At 43.2% G+C, this 26102-nt stretch overlaps 1 protein-coding gene across 2 annotated transcripts in view; it reads left to right on the plus strand.

The window, feature by feature from the left end:
- Ryk (receptor-like tyrosine kinase) overlaps positions 1 to 24379 on the plus strand; it is a 72755-nt gene extending 48376 nt beyond the window's left edge. Inside the window, exons 8-15 of one of the 2 annotated variants that reach the window (XM_008766473.4) lie at positions 3329 to 3454; positions 5693 to 5779; positions 8433 to 8502; positions 13474 to 13606; positions 14714 to 14823; positions 14928 to 15087; positions 22146 to 22282; positions 23297 to 24379. In XM_008766473.4, coding sequence (XP_008764695.2) covers positions 3329 to 3454; positions 5693 to 5779; positions 8433 to 8502; positions 13474 to 13606; positions 14714 to 14823; positions 14928 to 15087; positions 22146 to 22282; positions 23297 to 23408 — 935 coding nt within the window. In that variant the 3' untranslated portion in view covers positions 23409 to 24379. 2 annotated transcript variants of the gene reach the window in all.
- Positions 24380 to 26102: the final 1723 nt, after the last annotated feature.

The following is a 26102-nucleotide window of genomic DNA, read 5'->3' on the forward strand; positions in this document are numbered from 1 at the left end:
GGGCGAGGGGGAGACCGACACCTAGGCCAGGTGTGGCTTTGAAACCTCAAAGGCTACTGCCTAGTGATATACTCCTCCAACAAGGCCACACCTCCTAATCCTTCTAATCTTTTCAAACAGTGCCACTCCCTGGAGACTATTGGAGCCATTTGTATCAAACCAGCACACTCTCAGTGCCCTGCGGTGGTCTTTCTAAACTGTTTCCAACAAAGAATCAGACTTGTTAGGAGAAAGAGCAGGTTCCAGGTCTGGGGCAGGAAATGGGCAGGACAAATCTGAGACATATGACTGAGCAACAACATATCAAGGCTGTTGCTACAGGTTGAAGCTCTCACTTACTAAGGACAGAGCCACTGAGTATACAAGAGAACAATGACTGCAATAAATTGGAACAAAACATGTGTAATACTCCATACATTTATAATGCTTATATTGCCTAGCATAATTATTAACTAGGGCTCCACCACTGCCTCAGTTTTCTGACCGCTGGCCAAAGGAACTGTGTTGCAGGGTAACGAGCTAGTGCTGGTTGCTTGGAGCAGACACCTCTTTACAGAAGACTCCCAGCTAATGAATATCAGAGGAGTGGAATAGTTAGAAAAGGACATTTACAGTCCTCGATAAAAGACTTTGTTTAGGAACGATTGCCATTGCTGAAAGCCCTGAGCACGAGGGGAATGGAGGCTTCACCATCAGCTCACTCACCCTTCCCCGGACCCACTGACAGATAACTTAGCAGTCCAAAAAGTGCAGCCACCAGATACTTTACACCTATGGATATGAAATTCCAACCCGAGGTAGTTAGCCTGGATCTAACCAAGGCCGTGGTTAAAGGCAGAGGAAGGAGATGAAGGATCCTCTAGGAGCAAGGAGGACAGTTTCGCATCATTAATCTGTTTTCTTTGGTGGCAGTGGCAAGAAAGAAAGGCCAACAAGAAACCTCAGGGAAATCAGAGCAGCACCTGTGGTCACTCTCAAGGATGAAATATGACAAACCCTCCGTGAAAATGCTGTGGTAGATATGAAGGTCACTATTGCTTAGAAAGGCAAACCTTTCAATGTTGCTTTTAATGTTGACATTGGGGCCTGTCCTTACTTGTGGATATGACCTTATAAAAGAGATAATTCAGTGACTATGCTGAAAAATATTTAAGAATGCCAATGAAAGAGCGCTTACCTAGGAAGCACAAGGCCCTGGGTTCGGTCCCCAGCTCCAAAAAAAAGAACCAAGAAAAAAAAAAAAGAATGCCAATGAAAATAATTTATGTATTAAAAATTTGTCATTAATGTGAAATTTACTTATTTCTTGGTTTTTGTTGTTGACATTAACATAAAGAAACAGGTAATTCATTTATTAATAGATGATGAAAGCAGAACACTGGAAAATGTTTTTAACCTTTGACCTGGATGAGCGTTTTGCCTGCATATGTATGTGACCACGTGCATGAAGTCCCTGCAGAGGTCAGAAGAGGGCATTGATTCCCTGGGACCAGTGTTTATAACAGTTGTAAGCTGCCATATGGGTGCTGGGAATCTAACCTGGATCCTCCATTAGAATTATAGTGCTCTTAAACACTGAGCTTTCTCTTCCGCCCCTACAAGTTATTGTTTAAAAAGCTCAATACAAATATGATTGTTTTATGACTAAAAATAGAGGCCAGGCATGGTGGTACACACCTATAATCCTAGCACTTAGGAGGCAAGGGCAAATAGGTCTCTGGGAATCTGATGCCAGCCAGCTCTACATAGTGAGTTCCAGGCCAACCAGGGATACATAGTGAGACCCCGCCTCAAACTAAACAAAATAGTAATAACAACTAAAGGGATGGGGTGTGGCGGGACATACCTACAATCCCAGTATGTGGAAACTGAGGCAGATCGTGAGTGCTGAGCCAGCATGGGCTGCCTAATGAAACCTTGTCTCCAAAAGGAAAAAAAAAAAGGAGCAGGGGACAGAAAAAAAAAAACAAAACTTAAAAATATATTGAGCAAGAATTTTCTAACAGAGCAGAATAGAACAGATCACAGATCCAGCACAGTAAGAAACCTTCATGTGGACTTAAACTTGCAGTAATGGTTCAGGTATTACCAGACTCCATCCACTATACCATTCTATAGACTTCATACAGTCGTCTGGCAGATGCTGGCGCTCATTGTTATGACCCAGTAAATTTCTAAAATTAAGATGTCTCCTCCTTCCCGCCTTCTGACCTGTGCCCCTCTCTGTGCTTCCTTCCGGTTGTCTGTTAGAAGTCAGCAGGCTGCTGTCCTGGGTTCTGTTGGCCAGCACTTGTTCTTTTTATCCCAATTTCTTTCTTGACAGGAAAACCCTAATTTATGACTGTGAATTGTATTTTTCTGGTCGTTGTATTGAGAATGGCTAGAAATTGAGGGAACTTAAATTTGAACCTCAAAATGGCATGAGCAGGCTGGGCTGCGGGAGTACTAATGAGAGTGGCCGAAGTGATGACATTTTATCATAAGGGATGCATTTCAAACTTGTTATTTGAGAAGATCTTTTGCTATAAGATTTGTTGAAAAATCACTTGGCAGGGAAACTAAGAGAGGTATTAATTAGAGTCTGTAAGTCAAACCTGTGTCATCTGTCTCAAAGGCATCCCAAATTATAACATTTTTAGCATTTCTTGTTTTTTGTTTTTTTGTTTTTTTTGGAGCTGGGGACCGAACCCAGGGCCTTGTGCTTGCTAGGCAAGCGCTCTACCACTGAGCTAAATCCCCAACGCCGCATTTCTTGTTTTAACATTTGGAAGTAGTAGTCCTGGACAGCACTGTTTTTCCTTCATTAAAAACAATTATTCTTGTTGATTCACACTGAGGTTTTGCCTGCTGTCTGTCTGTTGTGAGGGTGTCAGGGCCTTGGACCTGGAGTTATAGACCACTGTGAGCTGCCATGTGGGGTTTGAACCTGGGTCCTCTGGAAGAGTAGACAGTGCCCTTGACTGCCGAGCCTCCTCTCCAGCCCCTTTCCTTAACATCTTATGTGCCCTTTGTCTTAGCTCCCCTGGCCTGTGTATGTAGTTGTTTGCTTTTCTTTTGCTTCCTTAGTCATTGCTATGACTGAAGTGCTCAGGTGGAGTGCCTATGTGAGCCCCGTGCTGTGGTAGGGTATTTATATTGTATTTCTATTGTGGTAGGTATTTATATTGTATTTATATTGTAGTAGGTATTTATATTGTAGTAGGTATTTATATTGTATTTATATTGTAGTAGGTATTTATATTGTATTTATATTGTAGTAGGTATTTATATGGTATTTATATTGTAGTAGGTATTTATATTGCTTGGTCTGGCTTTGTTGGCTCCTCAGGTTACCCTACCTTGCGGATAGAGAAGAACGACTTGCGAAGTGTCACTCTTTTGGAAGCCAAAGCCAAGGTGAAGGATATTGCAATATCCAGGGAAAGGGTCACACTGAAAGATGTACTTCAAGAAGGTACTTATCTTCTCTACACTTTTAGTTTTGTTAAAAAATTGTTTTCATTTCCCATTTCTTTAGACTTCATACAATGTGCCCTAGCAGCTTTGATGAACATCTTGGTTTTGAAGTGTGATAAAACAGACAAGTATTTGTTATCTATAAGTGTATTCTATTCTTACTTCAAGTGGTCAGTACCCAGCATGTGTATTTTAAATATTTAAATTAGTTTAGGCCCTTGCTCTCTGTTTTGAACTTTAGATCTTGATCGAGGAGTTGGTGAAATGGAAGAACAGAAACTAACAGTGAACCACTGCATCATACGCGGTTAGATGGCAGATGCTTGTTTCCTCCGCTATTCATTCTGGAATGTGTCGGTCCACATGAACCCATTCTGTTTGCTGGGCCTCCTGGAAGCTAACCTCAGCGAAGTGAGGGGCTAAAATGCCTTAGGAGCAAGCAGTGCTCAGTGGATGCAGATGCTTACTTCCGGTCTGTTTTTCAGAGTAGGAATGCTGTTCCTGCAGTTGTCCGTTTCCTAACTTGAGTAACTAGTTTTCAGATCTCTCTGCAGTCTGAGGAGAATAACCAGGCCAGACAGCATTTGCTACAGAGTTCATGGTTATGCCTAACAATTTCCTGTTTCCAAACAGGATGCCCATACTTTGAGGAAATGTGGAACCATGTTTTCCTTGATATTTTCGGAGCCATAATAGTTTTTTTTTTTTTTAATGTTTTGTTTTGTTTTTCCTTTTATCTTTTTTTCGGAGCTGGGGACTGAACCTGGGGCCTTGCGCTTGCTAGGCAAGCACTCTACCACTGAGCTAAATCCCCAACCCTGTTTTGTTTTTTAAATAAGAACTTTAGCTTTCAGAAAAGAAAATGTGACTGGCTAATATTTTGAAAAGTGGTGAGGTTCACTGGAAATCTGATTAAGTACAAATTAATCAGTAATTACATGCCACTTTTCTCATCTGTCAGATTGGATGAAATTAAAAAGAGATAGCTATATATCCGGACAGGGTATGAGGGTATAAACTGTTATGCACTGTGACCTGTGGTAAGGTAATCTGTGTATACACGTGCTTTAGTGTGGGTTTGCCCACAGTTACTTTTGCCTTTAAAGTGTGTGTTTGGAATATGTAAAGGGGACTGGTATGGGGAAGAGGAGACAGCAGGAGGGGTAGAGGGGAGGACCAGGTCTGTTCTGCTGGGCAGGGGTGGGAGGGAGAGGTCTGTCCTGCTGGGCAGGGGTAGAAGGGAGAGGTCTGTCCTGCTGGGCAGGGGTAGAAGGGAGAGGTCTGTCCTGCTGGGCAGGGGTAGAAGGGAGGAGCTCCTTTGACAGTACAGAGACTCGGAGGTGTTTGGACAGCACTAAGCAAAGATTCTCCAAACCCCTCTGCCTGCAGCACCCATGTCACTCAGTCTCTGACTTAGTGGGCCCTTCCCCATGGCACCAGTAACTTCAGCACACACAGGGAGTGACATTAAAGCCCAAGGTGTGCGTGGTGTCCAGGCATAAACTGTTTCAGGCATTTCTTTTAAATTATAAAAAGAAATTAAAAGGATGGTCTTGTGAGAAAGAATAATGTGTCAGTAATCTTTTTTTTTTTTTTTTTAAGATCATCTCATTAGAAAACCTTTTAAAAATTAAAAGTATTATTTTGGAAACCAGGAATTACCAATAATCTGAATGGATGTCTGCATTTGTTTTAACCACTGCCCCACCCCCCCCACCCCCCAGGAAGGCCATACTTTCTTTCCCTCTGCCTGGAGGGCTCTTGAGGAGCACACTTGGCCCTAATGACCAACTGAGAGTTGGGCCACCTTGCCTGAGGCTGAGCGGTAGAAGGCTCGGAGGCCTCCCTGAAGCCAGGATTTGCTTTCCTCACTCTCTTTATTGAAGTCTGAGTTTACAGAAAGAGAGGCTGTTTTCTTCCTCTGTCGTTGTAGTTTGAGGTGACTAGCAGACTCAGGTGTCCCAGCCAGCACCCGCAGCCGCTACAGCACGCCTGACCCTGTCACTGGTTTATTTAGAGAAATTAAGAAAAATAGTCTCAGATACTTAGTTTAGATATGATGTTTCTCAAAGCAGCCTGCTTTGTAGCCTTGAATTGCTTTTAACAGGTTTGGTGCAGTTTACTCTGGAGGAGAATTGGCAGCAGCCACACCTGTCACAGTTGAGTCGAGTCACTAGAAAGCTTTGGGATGTGAAGATTATTGTATGGCCTCATTAACTGTTTTTCTTCCTCTTAGGTACTTTTGGGCGTATTTTCCATGGGATTTTAGTAGATGAAAAAGATCCAAATAAAGAAAAACAAACATTCGTAAAAACAGTTAAAGGTAGGGTTTTTTTGTTTTTTTTTTTTTAACATGCTGTTTCCATAATAGTTTTTTTTTTTCCCATGACTCAGACTAGCAAAACTCTGTCCTGTCTCAGTGTGTGGCAGACCTTTGGAATTAGTCTATATTAATGTGACTCACGGGCTAATGTTTGCAAATTCGGTTTTTCTCACCAGATATAAAACATAGTTTTCTAACTTACATAGTTTTCTAACATAGTTTTCTTAACATTTATAATATGACTCCAACTGTAGTTAAATTGCATAATCGCATATGCTTAACGTGACTGTGCCTAACTTTGGGTTTTTCCAGTTAAAACTCTCTCATAACTTCCTTAATCCTACATAAGAAAACATTGTCATTAGTTTCCTTTTTAACACGTTTATAAAGAAGATAATGAGCTGTCCTCAGATCCACAGTACCTTATATAATGATATATGTTGTTTACCTTTCATTCTCTCCCCTCTTACACGCTGTATAGTGCCCTAAGAAACGCCAGTTTCTACAACCCTTACCCGACTGCTACCCTCTATGCTCACCCAGTGGGGGAGCAGGCATACACGCAGAGAGTCCATGAGTCAACCTTAGGTTTCTTTAATCGACTGCTATCCACCTTTTTGTTTTGTTTTTAAATTACCTTTATTTTATTTTATGTATATATAAATGAATTTTATGTATATATATATGAATGTCATGACTACATGTGTGCATTTGTACCACCTGGGTGCCCCAGTCCCCCGGGAGGATGTTAGACCACCCTGGGATAGATGGGTGTCAGCCACCATGTAGGTGCTGGGATTTGAACCCAAGTTCTCAGGAAAAGCAGCCACTACTCTTAACCACTGAAGCATCTCTCCCCAATTCACCTGATCTTGTGGACATGTCTCCCTCTCTGGGACCCAGGGCTCTTCAGTTAGGCTAGGCAGACTGGTCAGCGAGCACCAGAGAACCCCCTGGGTCTGCCTCAAGAGTGAGAGGCTTAGGCACATGCCAGCATGCCTGGTTCTTTTTCATGACCCTCAGATTGGTTCCTCATGCTCCTAAGGCAAGTGCTTTACAGACTAAAGCCTTCCTTCCAATCTGATAAATACAGAGATTGAGGGAAAATTACTTTTGAGTAAAAGATGTAAAATTTTTTGAGATTTACAAAGTTAAATAAATGATAATAACTTTCTAAATTGACTTAAAGGAATATGTGGGAAAGATGGAAGGCTTATGTATATAATTTCTAAAAATTTGAGTTTTGCTAGTCTTAACTAAAACAGCTAGAATTTATTGCCTGTAATTTAACAAAATTGCCTGTTTAAAGCTTCTGCAAATCCTCAAAACCCTTCACAGCTCTTATCTTTTCTAAACAAATGGTTCACCTTGCTGTTTTGTTTTTTGTTTACCAATCCCCTTAGCACCTAAAACCTTTAATGCTTTGTTAGAGAATAGTGGGCTTTCTGACTAATTTTGAAGGATAATTTACATGACTCTTTATATTTTACTCTTTATAAATATAAGGTTTGAGCCACAAGTGTAGTAAAAGAACTGCTTTTTGTTTTCTTATTTTTCTTAAGAAAAAAATTTATTTTAATGCCAGTATTTTTTAGATTTACAAATACTCTATGCATCATAATGAATCCCGAATTCAATCCTGAGTTAAGGTCGAAAGGAAATAATAATGATAAGAAAGCACAGCACAGATCCTGCAGTTGTGTGATAAGCCTCTCTTGTGCTGGGGCTGTGGCCACTCTCCCACCCCCACCCCTGTAACTACTGTGCTCTCCTTAACTGGAGGGAAACAGGAGCGAACGCAGTGAGTCCTTGGCATCCAGTCATGGCTCACATGGGGCTGGCAACACGCAGGGGTGCTTGTTTGCATGGGCCCCATGACTGAGTCGCTCCAAGTTTATCTTTTAGGGTATTGATTCTGAGTTGATGGTGTGCGCTGCTGACAAACGTCCCTGACAGGCTGTGTGCTTTATTTCCCCTACTGCATGCTGCACAGATAGTAGTTCTACAAAGAATAACTTGGGGTTTTTTGGGTTTTGTTTAAGAGAATGCGGATTTTTTATGGGGAATATTGGAGCTTTTTTTTTTTAAGTTTAATAATTTTGTCCAGAGAGCTAATAGATACCCAGTGTTGGTTTCCAGAGACTGAAGTTGGTATGTTACCTGGTTCAAACCCATGAAGTTAGAGGCTAGAAATAAAATGGAGCCAGGCACAATACACCATGCTTAGGAGGGGGAAGCAGGAGGATCAGAAGTTGGAGGCCACCCTAGGCTACATCTGAAGACTTTGTAGGTTCAAAAAATTTAAACAGTACCGAAAGTGCAAAATAGAAGTTGTCACATCCCCAAGGGAGCAACGTAAAGGGTATAGTGTTCTCCCACAGCCAGGGAGAGCATGGCCCTGGTATTTTTGATGTTTCAGGTAATTTTGTTTTTAGAACATAGTGGGACTTATGGGACCTTTCCAGGTTCTGTCATCTGCTCCAGCGTTTCTGTGAAAGCTGACGACGTCTTCAGCAAGGGTCTGTCTGCTGCCTGGGGCTTTAGGCTGCTTGTAACTTACCATGAAAATTGACCCTCGATAACGAAATGTTAGTGTCCAAGTACAGTGTTAACTCACGGCACTGGGTTGTTTTGTTCTGTTTTTAATATATAGACCAAGCTTCTGAAGTTCAGGTGACCATGATGCTTACTGAGAGCTGCAAGCTGCGAGGTCTGCACCACAGGTGAGCAGAGGCTCTGTGTCAGCCCCAGGCACAGCGCCGCTCGGCGCGCCCACTTATTTCTTAAGAATGATGTGTCTTCTTCAGAACTGAATTCTTTTGGAAATTCTTGATTTTTTTTTTCCTGAACATGAAGGTAAATGTGTGCTCATTGAACACACCTTGCAAACAGCAAAGGGTGACGACGACGGAGGACAGGGTGTACACCGTGTAAATACTAAATGCACACAGCTAAGCTTTCTAAAATAGTCCACGTATTTACGCACCTGTCTCCCTTAACAGATGTGACAGAATGGTGCATACATTAAAGATAATATATGCTACGAAATTTTAAATGTGTAGAACACCAGGGCCAAAAATAATCAACCATCCTTGGATTCAGAGAGGTTAATGGTCTGCCATGGACTGTGAGTGTTAACTCATGTGTGCATATGCATGCCCGTGTGTGCGTGCGTGCGTGCGTGCGTGCGTGCGTGCGTGCGTGCGTGCGTGTGTGTGTGTGTGTGTGTGTGTATTCGTGTACTTGAGATCTCTGTATCTAGAAATAGCTATCTATGTATTTGTCTGCAGAGATATTTTGTAATAAATTATATATCTCAACACTTTAGTGTGTTTCCAGTATATTTTTAAAAAGGACAGTGTTTTTATCTTTAATAAAAATTAATGTATTTCTTTATGTAACAATTAAAAAAAAACAAACCTGTTTTAGGTTTTCCCATTGGTAACAGTAAATCCCTGTCCCCATTTTAAAATGCTGCTTAGTGGTTTACTGAGTGGCTATACCACATTTTAATTAATTTATCTCTAACATATGCTCTTAAAACACACAGTATGATTTCACAAAATGTTCCTGTAGGAAGAACTTTTAACAGCTTCTTCTAGACCAGGAATCGTTGGGGATGGCAGCATCAGTATCATGGCAGGTTTTCTTTGTATGTTTGTTTGTTGACAGAGTTTCTCTATAGCCCAGGCTTTCCTGGAACTCACTGTTTAGACTGTTTCCACTGTCTCTGCCACCTGCATGCTGGGATTAAAGGCATCTTCCACCAGGCTGAGCAGGCAGTCTGGCTTTGTTGGCTGGTTTGTTTGAATCATCATGTAGAGGTCTGGGAGGTGGTAATGTCTATGACCCGGAGTTGTAGGGGTGCAGACAAGTAGATGTGTGCAGCTCATTGTCCAGCCAGCTGAGTCAGTGTGTTCCAGGTCGGACAGACCAAAATGCAGAGCAGTTAAGGAAGGCACGTGACGTTGACCACTGACCTCTGTGCACATGCTCAGACATGTACATACTCATATACTCACTCCTACATGTACATGTACCACACACAAGTACTGTGTAGACTCTGCTTAATTTGTATGACTACTGAGAATCTCACATGTCTGAAGAGTGACCATGACTCTGCATGCTGGAAGGAAGGGTCTGTGGACTTCTGGGAAGGGCAGGCCACATGTGCAGAGGGCGTCATCGGCTTCCATTGGACTCAGCAGTTGCTGAGTTCTGATTGGAGTGTGAACACCCAGAAGTGTCTTCTTTTTGTTTTGTTTTTACTTTGGTTTGTGAGCGTCTGAAAAGATGACAGCCACATGAAAGTTAGCTCAGTGGTAATGAAAATGACACAGGTTTTTGGTTGTGGTAGAAAAGAAAACAAGCCAAGAGTAGAAGACCTGTTTGGACTAAGATTAAACACAAGGTAATTCTTGGCTTCTGATCAGCTGAGATGAAGGTGACATTAAAGTCTGTAAGTCTCAGAAGCGGAGGAAAGAGAAAACGTTTAAAAGGAAGTTAAAAAGCTTTTTTCGTCTCAGATCCCAAGACAGATGTTGCATTGGGTTTATTATTTAATGTGGATACTGACTAATATAAAAGTAAATACTCATTTTCTAAAATTTCATTGAAAAAGCAACGAGGTTCTTGAAAAAAGTTGAAGGCGACCTTGAGGAACAGTGAGGGCATGGGTTCCTCTGAAGAGTTGACTAACATAACTCAGGAACGTCGCCTTCACATGGCTTATGCTCTGCCAGTTCTCTGAAACCCAGAAGCGTCAGGACAGAAGCGCGTGGCAGGAATAAGTGCAGACAAAGCCAGAGTTTTCCCAAGGAGGAGTGCTAGATCTGCCTCAGCTCTATGCGTGCCTTGGCTGAGCAACCTTCCAGGCAAGCGTTTAGCGTTTTCCCATGCAGCTGTAGGCTGTACTGCTCCCAGCATCCCACCATGATGGGTCCCAGGCACCCACAGAATGAGAGATGGAGCTTGTAAAAGCAAGTTAGTCAGAGTTCGTTGTCATCTTGGCCGTGAGGTGACATTAGGACTCCCAATTGAGGCAGTAAAGCCATTAGTGTGCTACATTCCCTGCAGATCTTCACCTGACCACATGCTCTTGTTAACCAAGTACTCATGGCTGTGTGCCTGCTCACTTGGATTCCATTCACAAACTGCCCATTTTATACTCAGAACTCAGTCAGGCAGAGAAGGAAACTGAGAGTGACCTTAAGATCGGTGCCATAGTTTGTCATGCAGGCTCAGTGTGCTCAGAAAGAAATGCCACCTGTTTTCAGATTTCACCTTCTAACTGGTTGTAGTCTGTGATTCCGAAGGTTTGCTTTGTGTTGTAACATTCTGTGATGATGGGTTAAGAATCACTGGCACATTTTAAAGCATCTTGAAATCCTTGGCTTTTCCTCTAAAACTTGTAAATGTTTTATCATAACTAATACTTGTATAAATTAAAAATAATCTGCTTTCATTATCTCATGTCTGAAAACCCCTAAGTCATTTTTTTGTGGTTTGAAGTCCCCGTTGGCCCAGGATGTGTATTGACGACACTCGTTAGTACTGAGTGACACGCAACTTGTTGTAAGCACACTCAGCATGGGAGGCAGTTGTGCCCACCCGGGCAGCCCTGCCTGGACTCCACCTTCTCACCTCCTCTCCTGTACCTCCACCTGTCCATTCTAAGATACCCCAGACCTTTCTGCTTGTCCTCATTTGCTTCGTAAAATAGGCAGTGAAGCAGTCATTTGTTCTTTGAAACATTGTCATAAACCTTATTACTGCTTCCAGAGTGTGTCCCCCCCTGTTCTATTTCTATTTTATTTGTATGGGTGTTTGCATCTGGTATGCATCTGTGCACCATATTATGCAGGGCCTGAGAAGGGCAGAAGAGGCAAGAGACTGAGACTGGAGTTACAGTCAGTTGTGAACCGTGTGTGTGTGTGTGTGTGTGTGTGTGTGTGTGTGTGTGTGTGTCTGTCTGTCTGTCTGTCTGTCTGTCTGTAGTGGGTGGAGGGCTTCTAGAAAGGAGGGAGCTATGCAGTCCTTCCTGCATTCTCCTTTTTCCTGGGGAGGAAATGTCCAGCAGCCCAGGGGAAAGCACAGCATGTGGAATCTGATGACACCTGAGTTTTCCTCTCTTTATACTGATCTAACCTTCTCCCTGCCATGGCTGCCACTCTTCAGCTGTAATGCAAGCAGAAGCCCTCGATGGGTCCAGTGCCTCTTAGAGGCTGATGGTTCTTACAGCAGGGACCCTTTTAGGACACAAAGGCAAAGCAGAAACATACTGTAGTCTCACAAGTCAAAGACAGCTAACTCCTCTTGGTACATTTCTGCAGCTTCCCTGTCTTCCTGGTTGTCTGTGAAAGTGTGGTGTGTGCCTCCGTCTCTTTGAGCTCTTGTCGTTGTTTGATCGTTCAGTTGTAAGGTATTATTCGTCATTCTCAGGTGTTCTTACTGTTTGCAGCTTTTCACTGTTGAAGTCCTATGGACTCCTCTTGTTAATCCACTTTTAATGTTTCCTATTAATTCTTCTTAGACGTTTTTTATTGACATAGGTATTCTGCCTCCAAGTATGCTGTGTGAGGGTGTTGGATCCCCTAGAATTGGAATGACAGACAGTTGTAAACTGCCCTGTGGGTGCTGAGATTTGAACTTGGGTCCTTTAGAAGAGTAGCCAGTGCTCTGAATGCCGAGTCACCTCTCTAGCCCCATATATTCCTTCTTTACGAGACAGTGTCTAGGAACAGAATTTAGTAATAAATAGTGCTTTTAGGGTATTGTTAATGCATGTGTTTCAAAAATGCATTAAACGTAACAGCCCAGGATGTGGCACTGAGTATATAAATTGAGCCTGTGATTATTTCTGGCTTAGTAGAGGGGAGGTAATTATTTAAATACTTACAACCTTGGGAAAATGAGTTATTTTTATGTATCAGCTGGTATGGCATTGTACAGGAGGGTGGTGTGTGTGTGTGTGTGTGTGTGTGTGTGTGTGTGTGTGTGTGTACCATGAGAGGTAAAGTGGACAAGATTGTTCAGTACATTCTTGTTTTATTTTGTACATAAGAACTGTTCATGACTGGTGAAATCCACATGTTACAAGTTTGAAAACCAAGGCCAAGTGGGGGAGGGGAGCAGGGCCTCTATGCACACTTGTGTGCACTTGAGTGTGCACACGCACACATACACACACACACACACAATATCACTCAAATGGTGAATCTTGTTTTCAAAAATCAGGTTTCAAATTCTATTGCAAACATTTCACTTTTGTGACAGTTTGAACCTGTTAAAGAGAATTTGATGATCATGCTTTCGTTCACGGCCTAGATTGGGCCTTCTCATTTTCAAGTGTAATGACGAAATCAGTGGGACAGCATCATACTGTGCTCCTGGCCAAGCTGCTGTCAGCTGTCTGTGCTCATCCTTTGGGGTGTGAATTTAACATGGCTTTCAGCAAATCTAGGACAAAGGGATTCACTCTGTGTTGGTAATTTTTATTCTACAAAGAAAGCACACACATATGAAGACTGTTTGCATCTGGTTTAAAAGTCGAACATTTGTAAACAAGTGTGTCAATGGTAATCCTCTAAGTGTATTTGGGGTTGTTTTGCTTTCGATTATCTTTGTTACTTTACGATAAACCAATAAGATTTTAAATCTCATTTGCATTTTACCAATCTCGTATTATTTTCTAGAAACCTCCTTCCTATTACTCATGTGTGCATAGAAGAAGGAGAAAAGCCTATGGTGATATCGCCATATATGAACTGGGGGAATCTTAAATTATTTCTACGGCAGTGCAAATTAGTAGAAGCCAATAATCCACAGGTGAGAAAACTTCCCTAGATAGGAATAATTTCTAATAATTGCAAGGAGATATTAATAACTACACAATATCGTCTAAAGACTTTAAAGAAGGTATTGATAAGCTGCTGATTTAGATGACCTTGAAGATGGCCTGTGGTTCCCCCAGTGGAGACCTTGGCCCATGCTGTTTCTCACTGCTCACCATATACTCATTCATAGTCACCTCTCATGCCCTGTGACAGCATCTCAAAGTCCCCTCTGGGGTAACTTCTGAAGATGGTCCAGGATTTCCCTTCCTGTAATGGAAATCTTAACAGAGCTGCCTGACCATATGGTGCCAGCTCTGAAGGTTGGAGGTCACGGTTGTGGGAGATAATTGGGAATATCCTTAATGTGAGTGACTGAGACGATACCATTGAGAGTTCTTTCTTGTCACTACCCATGTACTTACTTCATTCAGGTTCCAGACATGCTGTGACAGTGAAAAGAGAGTCTTCTATACTCTGGTTTTGTTAAGTTGATTTTAAGACTTATAATAGCATACTTATTGTAGTTATTAAGAAAAATAAACTCAGATCTGCACTATTTGACTCTTTCATTTAAGCTAAAAGAATAAAGCTCTGGTTTGAACCATGTACTTAGAGGCTGTGGTCCATGAGTTTCACCAGGAGAGGAACTTCCTCCCCAGCCTGCATGCATCTCGAGGAGTTTTGGTCAGCAGAGAGACTTGTTTTGGTAGAACTCTGCCCCCACCCCAGGGTGGTGGTAATGGTGATAATCTGATAAAACTTACTACTGCAAAAGAAGAGATCAAGTCACTTGAAATACTGCTCTAGAGATTTCAGTGTTACTGTGCAGGAATCACTGAGAAACTGCTCTCAAATGCTGATTTTCGAGAGATAAATGCAAAAGTTAAGTGTCATGGATAAAGTCACATAGACAATAAACTTGTCGTAGTAGATGAGTAGTATACCATGCTTCCAGAGCACATCTTGATTGAGAAATGGGTTTTTAAAAACTTGGTAAGTGCAAGGCAGTGTTTTGGGGTGGGGCTATAGACTCAGATAATCAGATCCCAAACTAGCTTTGTAGTGTCTGCAAACTGTCTTTTTCTCTCTGTTTGAACAGGCAATTTCCCAACAAGATCTGGTACATATGGCTATTCAGATTGCCTGCGGAATGAGCTACCTGGCCAGAAGGGAAGTGATTCATAAAGACCTGGCTGCTAGGAACTGCGTGTAAGTGTCAGGGGCTTGAGTCAGCTGTGGGACCCAAGCTGTCTATGGGTAATGCTGCATCTGAACCCCCTTGACACCTTTTATGTCCATGTTTCACTTTTCAGCATCGACGACACTCTTCAAGTAAAAATCACAGACAATGCCCTTTCCAGAGACCTGTTTCCGATGGACTACCACTGTCTGGGGGACAACGAGAACAGGCCAGTGAGATGGATGGCTCTGGAAAGCCTGGTCAACAATGAGTTCTCTAGTGCTAGTGACGTGGTAAGTGCCTGTGGCCAGGCGGCAGCAGGTGGGGGAGAAACTTGTCCTTCCACTGCATTCAGTGTCCTGTTCTTAAAGTCTTGGTGCCAGTCCTTGAAATTTCCATCTGGAGAGCTCTGCACTTAGCTCCCTTTTGGCTACTTAAAGCAGAAAGACTGGCCCAGATCCTGGGCTGGTGCAGTGTGTTCCCCTGCTCACACAAGCTGAGGCAACACCGTTCCCACCGAGGTGGGCACTGAGGTTTAGGGAGCTGACGGCCACTCATCTTCACCCTTGTGTAAGCCTCAGGATGACCGAGTGTCTACTAAAGCCAGAATGGTTGCTTTCTGTGAATGGTCTCTTCTCAGTATGCAGCCTCTCGTCTGCAGTCCTGACACTGTTCCCGTTAGGTGTCCTCTTCCAGAGCACACATAAGCCCTCCTGCTCAGTGATAGGCTTTCAGGAGCCGTATCTACTCGTCTGTTGTAAGGTTCCATCCATTGCTTGACTTTTTATCCTAGTTTAGATCATAGTCCTCCCAGACTTGGAGGCACATGCCTGTAATCCCAGACCTGGGAAGGCAGAGTCAGGGGATGATGAGTTCCAGACCCACCTAGGGTACATAGTGACTATATCTCAAGAAAGAAAAAACTAACGTGCTTTGTTTTGTTTTGTTTTGATCTCTTGACTCTTATACACTGTAGCTATGTATCTGGAAATTAGGTAAAAAGTTTTGCTATTAAGGTCCCTAAACCATCATTTGAGAATACTGCATTACTTATAAAATAATTGGGATTTGATCTCACATTTCAACATTGAAGAACCGGGCTTATTGTGTTTGGTCTCCGGTTTGCCTTTCTCTTGGTTTGTGTACTTTACACAGTTCCCTTTTAGCAGTGTGGTAATCACACCAGTTTTGCTAGTTTTGCTAGTTGATTAGTGCACACTCTTTTCCTCAGGATATTAATTTTGCTGGTTCTTTTTTTTTTTTTTTGTTTCTTTTTTTTGGAGCTGGGGACCGAACCCAGGAATTTTGCTGGTTCTTTAACCAATTACTATAACCTCAGTGCTCAGACATAAATGGGCTGGACATTATAAATGTATATCATACCTTATAGCTTTCATAATTGTTATAATTATATTCAATTTATATCTGAGAAGAAAAAGAACCTTTTATTGTACTAAAAAGGGGTATTGTCTTTTGCTATGTATTGTAATGCTAAATAACGGCTCCCAAGGCCTAGTTGCTCCAAGGACAAGAGAATCTGTACATAGAACCAACTGATGCTATGTAACCGTGTCCCCTAAGTTATCCCTGATTGGTGAATAAAGATGCCTACAGCCTATGGCTGGGCAGAATTGAGATAGGCAAGTTTTGGGGTTCCCAGGCTTGGGGTTGAGGAGAGGGAGGAGGAGGGGAGAAGGAAGACCCCATGGGTTAGGTGAGTCATGAAAGCATGGCCATGAGGCCTGGCCAATTGGAGTTAAGAGCAGCCCAGACGGGACATGGTAAGTGGTAATTCAGGGTTCCTGATGGGGAGGTAGATTCTAGTCCTGCAGAGGGGCAGATGTCTGCCCAGCTCTAGTGACGATGAAGGCTTAGTGTGGTAATAAAAGTTTGTGTATTTTATCTGGTAACTGAACGATCAAAGGCAGGGTAGAAACCCTGATTTGAGATTAAATAATTATGGCAATATTTTATTGCTAAATTATTTTTGCATAACAACAGTATTTGGTTTTCTTATGGGTTTGTGGTCTGTTTAAGCTCTGGTTCTTGACCACCCAAGCAGTGTCAGGCATGGGTTCTGTCTCATGGAGTGGGCCTTAAATCCAGTCAGAGAGTAGTGGTCACTCCCACGTTTGTGCCACTATCAGCAGAGTATCACGCAGATGGTCACCAATGTAGATTTCAGGGTCTGTAACTGGGTTGATGGTTACCTCCTCTGGGAGTATGTAGAGCACTGATGAACACTGGTCTGTACGGGTGAAGACGCCAGTTAGACACCAGTGCAACTTCTCCATGGTCAGTGAGTTATGTAGGCTTTGCGTTCAGCAGTAGGCCTCACCATCTATATATTTTAAGAAATAATCTGTTATAGTAGGTTTCCCTATGACTCCTCAAATGGCTCTGCTTCATTTTGACCACTATGAGTCCAATAATGGGCATCTTAGCAGAATTCTTTAGACTTAGAATACCAACTCCCACTTCAATGAAGTTCTCACTCATTACAGCCCATACTTGTCTTGAACATGAACTTGCCTTCTAAGTGCTAGGATCACAGGCATGTGCTGCCATGGGTTGAGCATTCTGTTTTGCCTTATTCAAAGTTCTTTTGAGTTGGGATTAGCATGTCATTATAAGAATGTCCCTTGGTTACATTTAATGTGGCTAACTCCTAAAAATGATAAGATTTTTCTCTTAAATTCTCCCAGACTCATTTCATGCACATAGATACTTCCTGTAAGTGTCTTTTGCCTTGAATACTTGGGACTGAAAGAAATAGGTCTTTTCCTGTGACTATGATAGCCTGTTACTATTCTACCTTTCAGTTTGGGCATTGAATATTGTTTTAAATTCTTAAAGATTATTGTTACATTCTAACGTTGGGGTTAACAATGCTAACAACTCCATGAACACGTTGAGTTTATTTGCTCACCTTTGGGTGGAAGTGGATTCTGTCTGCCCATCCCATCCCATCCCATCCCATCCCATCCATCCCATCCCATCCATCCCATCCCATCCATCCCATCCCATCCCATCCATCCCATCCATCCCATCCCATCCCATCCCATCCCATCCATCCCATCCCATCCATCCCATCCATCCCATCCCATCCCATCCCATCCCATCCCATCCATCCCATCCATCCCATCCATCCCATCCCATCCATCCCATCCATCCCATCCCATCCATCCCATCCCATCCCATCCCATCCCATCCCATCCCATCCCATCCATCCATCCCATCCCATCCCATCCATCCATCCATCCCATCCCATCCCATCCATCCATCCCATCCCATCCCATCCCATCCCATCCATCCCATCCATCCATCCCATCCCATCCCATCCATCCATCCCATCCCATCCCATCCATCCATCCCATCCCATCCCATCCCATCCCATCCCATCCATCCCATCCCATCCCATCCCATCCCATCCCATCCCATCCATCCCATCCCATCCCATCCCATCCCATCCCATCCCATCCCATCCATCCCATCCCATCCATCCCATCCCATCCATCCCATCCCATCCCAATCTTATTTTTCTAACAGAGTATCTCTGTATAAACCTAGCTGCCTTTGAACTTTCTCTGTACACTAGGCTGGTCTTGAACTTGAGGATCCACCCACCTCTGCCTCCTGAGTGCTAGGAGGTGGGTGTAAAGGTTGTACTCACTGTCATTTCTAGGGGGTGTTGAACAGTTCCCACCATCGTGTACTAAGTAAGAAGTGTAACGCCACTCCCACTGGAATCCACGTGTAAAGTGCACACTTGGAGGTGTGTATAATGCACACTTGTAGGTATAACTCAGGACTCCTTTTTCCCCTTGAAAGAACCTTACAGTTATGCATTTCTTTGTAGTTAAGGAGTCTTCGTGATTTGCTTAGAAACACATTGGTTGTTTGTTTTGTCATAAAAGTACTACACTGCCACTTTGGGCTTTGTTTTGTAATTCTGTCTGGAAACATCCAGTATTTTGGTACACTAAGATTCTAATAACATTAGCATCAGCCTTTGACTGTCAACTTAGGAAATACACACAACCAGATCCAGCTGGTTATGAATGTCTGTTATCCCAAGATGTGACCTCACATAGGCACGCTGAAGACCGTCTGGGTATTGTTCTTGTTCCGTGTTTTTGTCAAATGTAGGCACAACTACAGATTTCTGTTAGGACTTTTTCCCCCTTTATTTGAAAAAATACTTTTCGATTGATGCCTCCTTTGAGTTATTTAGATAATTATAGTAGCGAATACAGCTCAGCTGTCAAGGTTCTGCCACCGATTGAGTGGTGAATGCAATCAGGAAAGCATGGTTGAGAGTTTCATGTTGGTTTTCTTGTCTTTTTGGTGCTACATTGTGTTTAAAAGCATTTTCTTGGGAAAAACAAATCAAGGAAATGACTTCCATGCTAATCTTACCAGCATGGCTTATGGCACTCCGAGGACCCTTTTTAAGGCATGTGACTAGTTATGAGGCCATAGGGCAAGTAAAATGTGCCCCGTGTGCCTCCTGTTTCTTTCTAGACATGAGTGGACATTGTCCTGGGAGCGGAGGCTGCAGTCGGTCAGAGCATGCATCTGCAGCGTGTTTCATCTGCTCCAGTTTGCCGAGTGCTCTAGCGGCCATCGCCAATCCGCAGTAGACGCTCTCAGGAGATGTTTACAATGTCCCCACCAAGAGCAGTCTTTGGAGCTGCGGCGGGGTCTGAGGGAAGCTGGAGGAACTGGAAGGTGCTTCCTATTCTTAAAAGCAGAGAACTCTTTGTGTTCTGTATTTTCCATTACTAATTTTAGAGCAGTGCTTAGAAGATGCACAGTAGTCACACGCTTCCTTCATGGTTGCACATTGTACACGCTAACAATCTTAGGCCTATCATTTTAGTATCAAATGCACATTAGGACAGTTAATGTAAGGACAAAAGACCAATGTAGAAATAAAAGGATCAGCTGAGACCTCAGTTTAGGAAATAGAGATTTAAGATTTAATATTCTTAATGCTAAGATACTGCTTAGTTGTGTTACTCTAACATTAGTTGTCCTGATATTTTCTAAGAATGAAGAATATAGGAATTACTTTAAGAACAGTTCCTGTGTTTCCCCTGGCAGCGTTGTCTGTAGTGCTGCTCTCTTAGGATCTCAAGAATCTCGGCATCTCTCTTCCTGGGTGCTTTGGGGAATTACTCCTCCTCCTGCTTCCTTTCCCTGAGAAGACCTCAGCATTCTGTCGACACCGTGTGCAAGTGTCTGTTCGCGGAGAAAGTGGCATGAACAACCAGTTCTGTGACAGTCTTTGGTTGTGTGTAGGTGTCTGAGGATTAGTCATGCCAGCCGCTACAGATGCTAATTCTGAGGTTAAGCAGTGTCTTGGATTAAGGATAGACTCAGTAGCTCAGAACACAGGCTGCATTCATTCCTCCAGCTCTGAAGCCTGGGAAGTCCAGCCTGAGGGTGCTGATCGGAAGTGTCCTGCTTTCTGCTGGTTCTTCACTGGCAGAAGGAAGAGTGGGGTTTGCTGAGGTCCTTATAAGGCACTAATCCCTTTCCTGGGAGCTCCACCCTTACGCTGTTAACTCCTCCCACAAGCCCACCTGCTAGCTCCCTCACACTGGGGGTCAAGAGTTCAAAATGTACTGGAGCAGCATACAGAAAGTGCATCTCTCATGCTCTGCTGCCGGGCCTCCTAACTCACGTCCCTCACATAGTAGATCGCTCTCATTCCTTCCTGAATCTCGTTTGCCTAAAGTCAGCCTCCGGGTATGATTTCTGCTCTGGCAAATTTGTCTTCAGCTCTAAGTTTAGGAAAGGAAGCGAGTTCCCAACCTCCAAAAGAGCAGTGGGGCGGGTTTAAGTTGTTGCATCTGTCCCAGGCAGCGTTCTGGCAGCGCGCGCTGCCCCTCGAGAGTTCATGTGGCATCGGGTAGTGGGTTGAACTGCATCACCTCCGCACCCCTGTTCTCCAGATGATAGATGGGGAATTTTACTCCCTGAAACTAAGACTGTAACTTTAAGAACACCTAGGACTTCCAGTGACCAGTAGAAGCTGGAATTAGGAAGGAATGGACCACCTTTTAGAGTAATTTTTAATGTCATTCCATTGTGGATTTTTTTGTTTTGTTCTGTTTTATACATTCTGTTAAAACGTGGCAATTGTTCACTAGCTTAGGTTGAATAGCTTCATCCAAAATACTTGGATATTTTTCTAGATTACATACATATATACATACATACATACATACTTACATATATACATACATACGCTGTACAAATGGAACTCAAGTCTAAACACAGTTCTGTTTTATGTAATATTTGTAATGATTTTCGTCATGAAACAGCTCCATGTATGGGAATTTCTTTATTGTCATGTCAGCTCTATAACTTAGATTTTGGCACGTTTTGCATTAGAGATATTCAGCCTGTGAATGGCTTTTTAAAAAAAATCCATGTATTTTACACAGTGCTTCCAGGTTTTGTTCATACTGAAAACAATCCAGCTTCACGTTCTGGGTCAGATGTGCTCTGTGCCCCTCTCCCCCCAGCTCTGCTCTTTCACTCACTGAGCTGTGTGCTTTCACCTGCTTCCTCTCCCTATAACCTGAGCTGTGAGTTTCCCAGGGTTAGTCGTGAAAACTGAACGTGATTGGAGGCTCAGTGCAAAATACTGCTGAGAACCCTTTAGCTCCTGCACAGGCGTTGTTCCCTCTCCCCAGCATAGTCGTGAACTCAGGGCTCACACACAGAGGTTGTCCCCATCATGCCCTTGGCAGCAGCATAGCGGCAGCTCTGGGTGGTGGTGGAGCCTGTCTTCTACATGCTCATCCTTCTCATGAAGGGGAGGCCCAGTCAGCCCGCCAGGACTTGTGCTGCCTCTGTGTAGGCTCTGTTCTTACTGGTTTCCACTTGCTGTTTCTTTTTTCAGGGCGTTCCTAAAAGTGTGAATGATGCACCTCTGTACATGATAGGGTTCCATCCCTAGCCCGCAAAATAGAAACCCGTGACTTATATTTTATATAATTTGCATCTTTCATCTACTGAGTGGATGTTCTGTCCATTTAGGTTGTTCTTCATTTCCCACCATAATTACTTAATTTGGGGGTAGCCAGCGATAAAAATGGTTTCTTTGAACAGACCTAATTACTTAGAACAAATGATACCAATGTTCACATTAAAGAGTTAACTCGTTAAAATGCTTTCTTTCCTATCCCAGCTAGAGAAACTAACCAATATGGTAGATTTTATTTTATGAACAATACTCACTTTATTTGAGTTTGTTCAGCTGCTATTTTTGACCTGTGTGTAGTCACCAGCACCCAGTTTTAAAATGTCCCCTCATTCTGCTGCTGTTCTCTCCTAGTGGGCCTTTGGAGTGACACTGTGGGAGCTCATGACTCTGGGCCAGACGCCCTACGTGGACATCGACCCCTTTGAGATGGCCGCTTACCTGAAAGATGGTTACCGAATAGCCCAGCCAATCAACTGCCCTGACGAACTGTGAGTCTTTTGGATCTTAGACATAAGCTTTGGTGAATTACTATGTTAATATAAAAATAGGAAAGCAAGTTCCTGGTTCAGCCCCCCACCCCCCTTTGAGAACGACAAATCTTCAGACATGACTTAGATCTTGTAGAAGACAGCAGTCTCTTTTTAACGCACTTGGCATCTTATATCAGTGGTGTATCATCCTAATTACTAAAACTGGACCTGAGAATCTACCATCTAGTGAGGAAGTTGATGGGATGCTGCATCAGTTAAACAGACGGAAATGTACAGTACAAGCAAAGCTTGGGGTCCAAGTGCAGATCACCAGCACCCACCAAGAAGACAGGCATGGTAGCATGCATCTGGGACCCTTCCACAGGGCAGGCGGACAGGCAGATGCCTTGAAGCTCATTGGCTAGCCAGTATAGCTGCGTCTCTGAGCTCCAGGTTCAGTAAGGTATTCTGTCTGAAGAAAGAAAACAATAGAGGACACGCTCAATGCTGACCTCTGCTCTACACAGACACACACACACACACACACACACACACACACACACACACGCACACAACCACAGAGATATGTATGTACATACACCACGTGACGGTAAACCCAGGCAGACAGACAGACACCTTTCTTGTCCTGGTCTTGCCTTTCTTAAGGAAGATGCTAAGGGCTAGTGAGTAGCATGTGCCTCCTGTCTCTGTCACCATGGCAGAGGGGTGCACAGTGACTGGTGGGTCCAGGAATCTTAATTTCAGGTAACACTTCCTTCTGTTGTTCCTCAACAGTGGCCAGGACAACGTAGGCTGTTATTCTGGCTTCTGCATATTTATGAGAAGCTCTGAATTTTCTCAGTATTGTATTCTCATGAAGAACAGAGATCACTGTGTGTAATCCAAATAGCTTAGCTTCTTTTAATTCTGAAAGTAATTGCTTGTGGCTGTTTTCCCACAGCACACCTGAACAGCACACATGACTGGCAGGCAGCTGACTGAGGCTTGCCATGTTTCCATGTCACTCTGCAGGTTTGCTGTGATGGCCTGTTGCTGGGCCTTGGACCCAGAGGAGCGGCCTAAGTTTCAGCAGCTGGTCCAGTGCCTCACAGAGTTCCATGCTGCCCTGGGCGCCTACGTCTGACTTCTCTCCCAGCTCTACCACTCAGAAGAAAGTGCCTGTCTGTCGCAGTTGCTTCGTGTGCAGCGCAGTGCCTGTAGGAGCCCTCTGTCTCCTAGAACACACAGCCTTAGGAATGCTTTCAGACCGAACCTTTAAAGACAACTTAATAATGCAGAGTATTTTCTAGATACCACTTTTACTAGGTTGAACCAAAAGGGGTTTTGTAAATTTTTTGGCCAAAAATTTTTTAAAATATAGTTACTTTGGACTAGGGGTTGCATTCTTTAAAAATAAACAGTTTTAAAGATTATTTAGACAGACATTTGGAATAGCTGTCATAGTGCCAACTGCTTTTATTTTTAATGTTTTACTTCATTGAGGTAATAATGTAGGTGACTCACCTTTAAAGTTTTTTAATATTTTGGTCACTACTTTTGGGAATGGTGTATCTTCAAAATGCGGTACATTTCTTAGGAAAATCAACATTACAAAAGTGTCTGATTTGCCTTATACAAGGAAAAATGGTATATTAGCAAAAGGAAAATTGACGAAAAAGTAAAAGAAATTAAAAGGTAAAAGTGAAAAAGCATACACCCTGCATGGGAATGCTCGTTGAGTGACTGTGGCCTTGCTCGTGTTTGAGGGAAGCAGCTCCCAGCTCATCGCCTCTCAGCTTTCCTGTGAGCTGGAAGAAGGCTGGGCAGATGCGTAGAAGGCAGTGGTGATCCTATTTATTTTTCGCTCTCCTGGTAAGGAGATGACGCAGTTCCAGACAGTGACCCCTCTCTACTGCTGTGTTCCCCCATGCACGCCTGGGTGGAGCTGTGCACAGAGCCAGTGCTTCCGATGTTGTGGGTTTGGGGTCTTTTGGTTTGGTTTTTGGTTTAAATTGGTAATTTTTATGCTTATCTTCAAGGCTGGCTTAAGTATAAATTTGTTTTTTAAAACACTTGAAAAATTAAAGGACTCGTTTTATATGCTGGTATTCAAAATACTGCTCACAGTGTGTGACTGTCGGTCGTGTCTTGAAAGTCTTGGAGTATGCAGCAGCTGGTTGGTTGGTCACACTTTTATTCCCTAAGTGTTTGACTCAGGTTCCAAAACCCTAACAGAAGAACAGCTGACTCTGCTCAACCGCCATGGCCTGTTAAGGAGTTGGAATTACTCCTACAGGAAATATCACAGAGAGCGCCTGTAAGTGGCATGTTGTATGTATTTACACACAGGTTCAGTCTTCCCAAGGGAGAGTCAGTCACCTGGGCCTGTGAAGTGACTGGGCCTGCAGCCGCTGCCTCTGTGTCCATCTTCTCAGGGATGCAAGGGAGAACATGGGTCTGTTTTATTAAAATAAGTCTTATCAATAAAGAGAGTATCTGAAAAGACAGCTCCAACAGGACAAGGCTCCCACAAGCAAGCCAGGAAGGAGCTCAGCATCCTGCATCGGGTGTCCCGGCATAGAGCCTAACTTGCTGGTGTTTTGTTTATGATGTGCTTTGTCCTCAAGTGTCTGAGTTTGAAAATGTTTCTTTCTCTTTTGTAACTTAAGACAAATTGTTAATAGCCTGCATCTTAGAAGGGATTCAGTCAACAAGTCCTGGTGTGAATGTTACAGAGTAATCCAGCATCCAGTCAACGAGTGTGTACGCTAGAGCAATTCAGCTCCGGCTTCCAACGTCCAGTGCACTCTTGTTGTTGTTTTCAGATGAAAGCAGTGTGTAGAAATCGTAGCTCTCTGATCACAGTTCTCTGAATACACGTGGTTTTAAAAGTCAGGTGCTGGGGCTGGAGACATGGCTCCATGGCTGAGACTGCTTACACACAAGCACCTAAGAGCACCTAAGTTTGGATCCCAGCACCCACGGTGGGCAGCTCACAGCCACCTGTAACGCCAGGGATCCCTCTGGCCTCCACAGGCACCAGGCATGCACACGGTATACAGGTATGTGTGTATATTCATAGATTTAGCTAGAACTGTTTTAAGGTAAAGTGTTGCTGTCTAACTTGCATCCCAGTTAAGTTGTACTTCTGTTTCCTTTGAGGATTTGTTACCTATGCACATGTGTGTGCTCTCTTGTTTTTTCTACTGAACTACGGAGACAGTGACAAGGGAAAAAAGGAAGCGCTCTGTTTTCCATGGCCGAAATGCCCTCCTCCAGTGATTTGTGTAGCTTCTGAATACTGCTGAACACCACCAACAATGTAGGTTTTCAAGAAAGAAGCAGACTGATGGAACAGAGATTGACCATAGGTTGTCTCTTCTGACAACACTTTAAAAAGATTTTTTTTAAAGATTTATTTATTTATTTATTTAATGTATATGAGTTAACTGTAGCTGTCCTCAGACACACCAGAAGAGGGCAGCAGATCTCATCACAGATGGTGTGAGCCACCATGTGGTTGCTGGGACTTGAACTCAGGACCTCTGGAAGAACAGCCAGTGCTCTAACCGCTGAGCCATCCCTCCAGCCCCTAAAAAGATTTTTGATATAGTATCTTGCTGGGTAGCCCAGGCTAAGCTCAAACCCGCTCCTGCTTTCCAAGTGCTTGGATTACAAAGTAGACACCACCAGGTCTGGCTAAAGTAAGACCCTTTTAGTGATTGGTTTCTAAAGTAGTAAGGACCTCTCCAGGATTAAAACAAAACACCCAAAAACACAAAAAACAACCCAAAACAGGAAATGAGCACAGTTTGAAAGTCATCATCTTTAAACAAAA

This window comes from Rattus norvegicus, chromosome 8 (assembly GCF_036323735.1).
Source record: "Rattus norvegicus strain BN/NHsdMcwi chromosome 8, GRCr8, whole genome shotgun sequence".
Taxonomy (NCBI): Eukaryota; Metazoa; Chordata; class Mammalia; order Rodentia; family Muridae; genus Rattus; species Rattus norvegicus.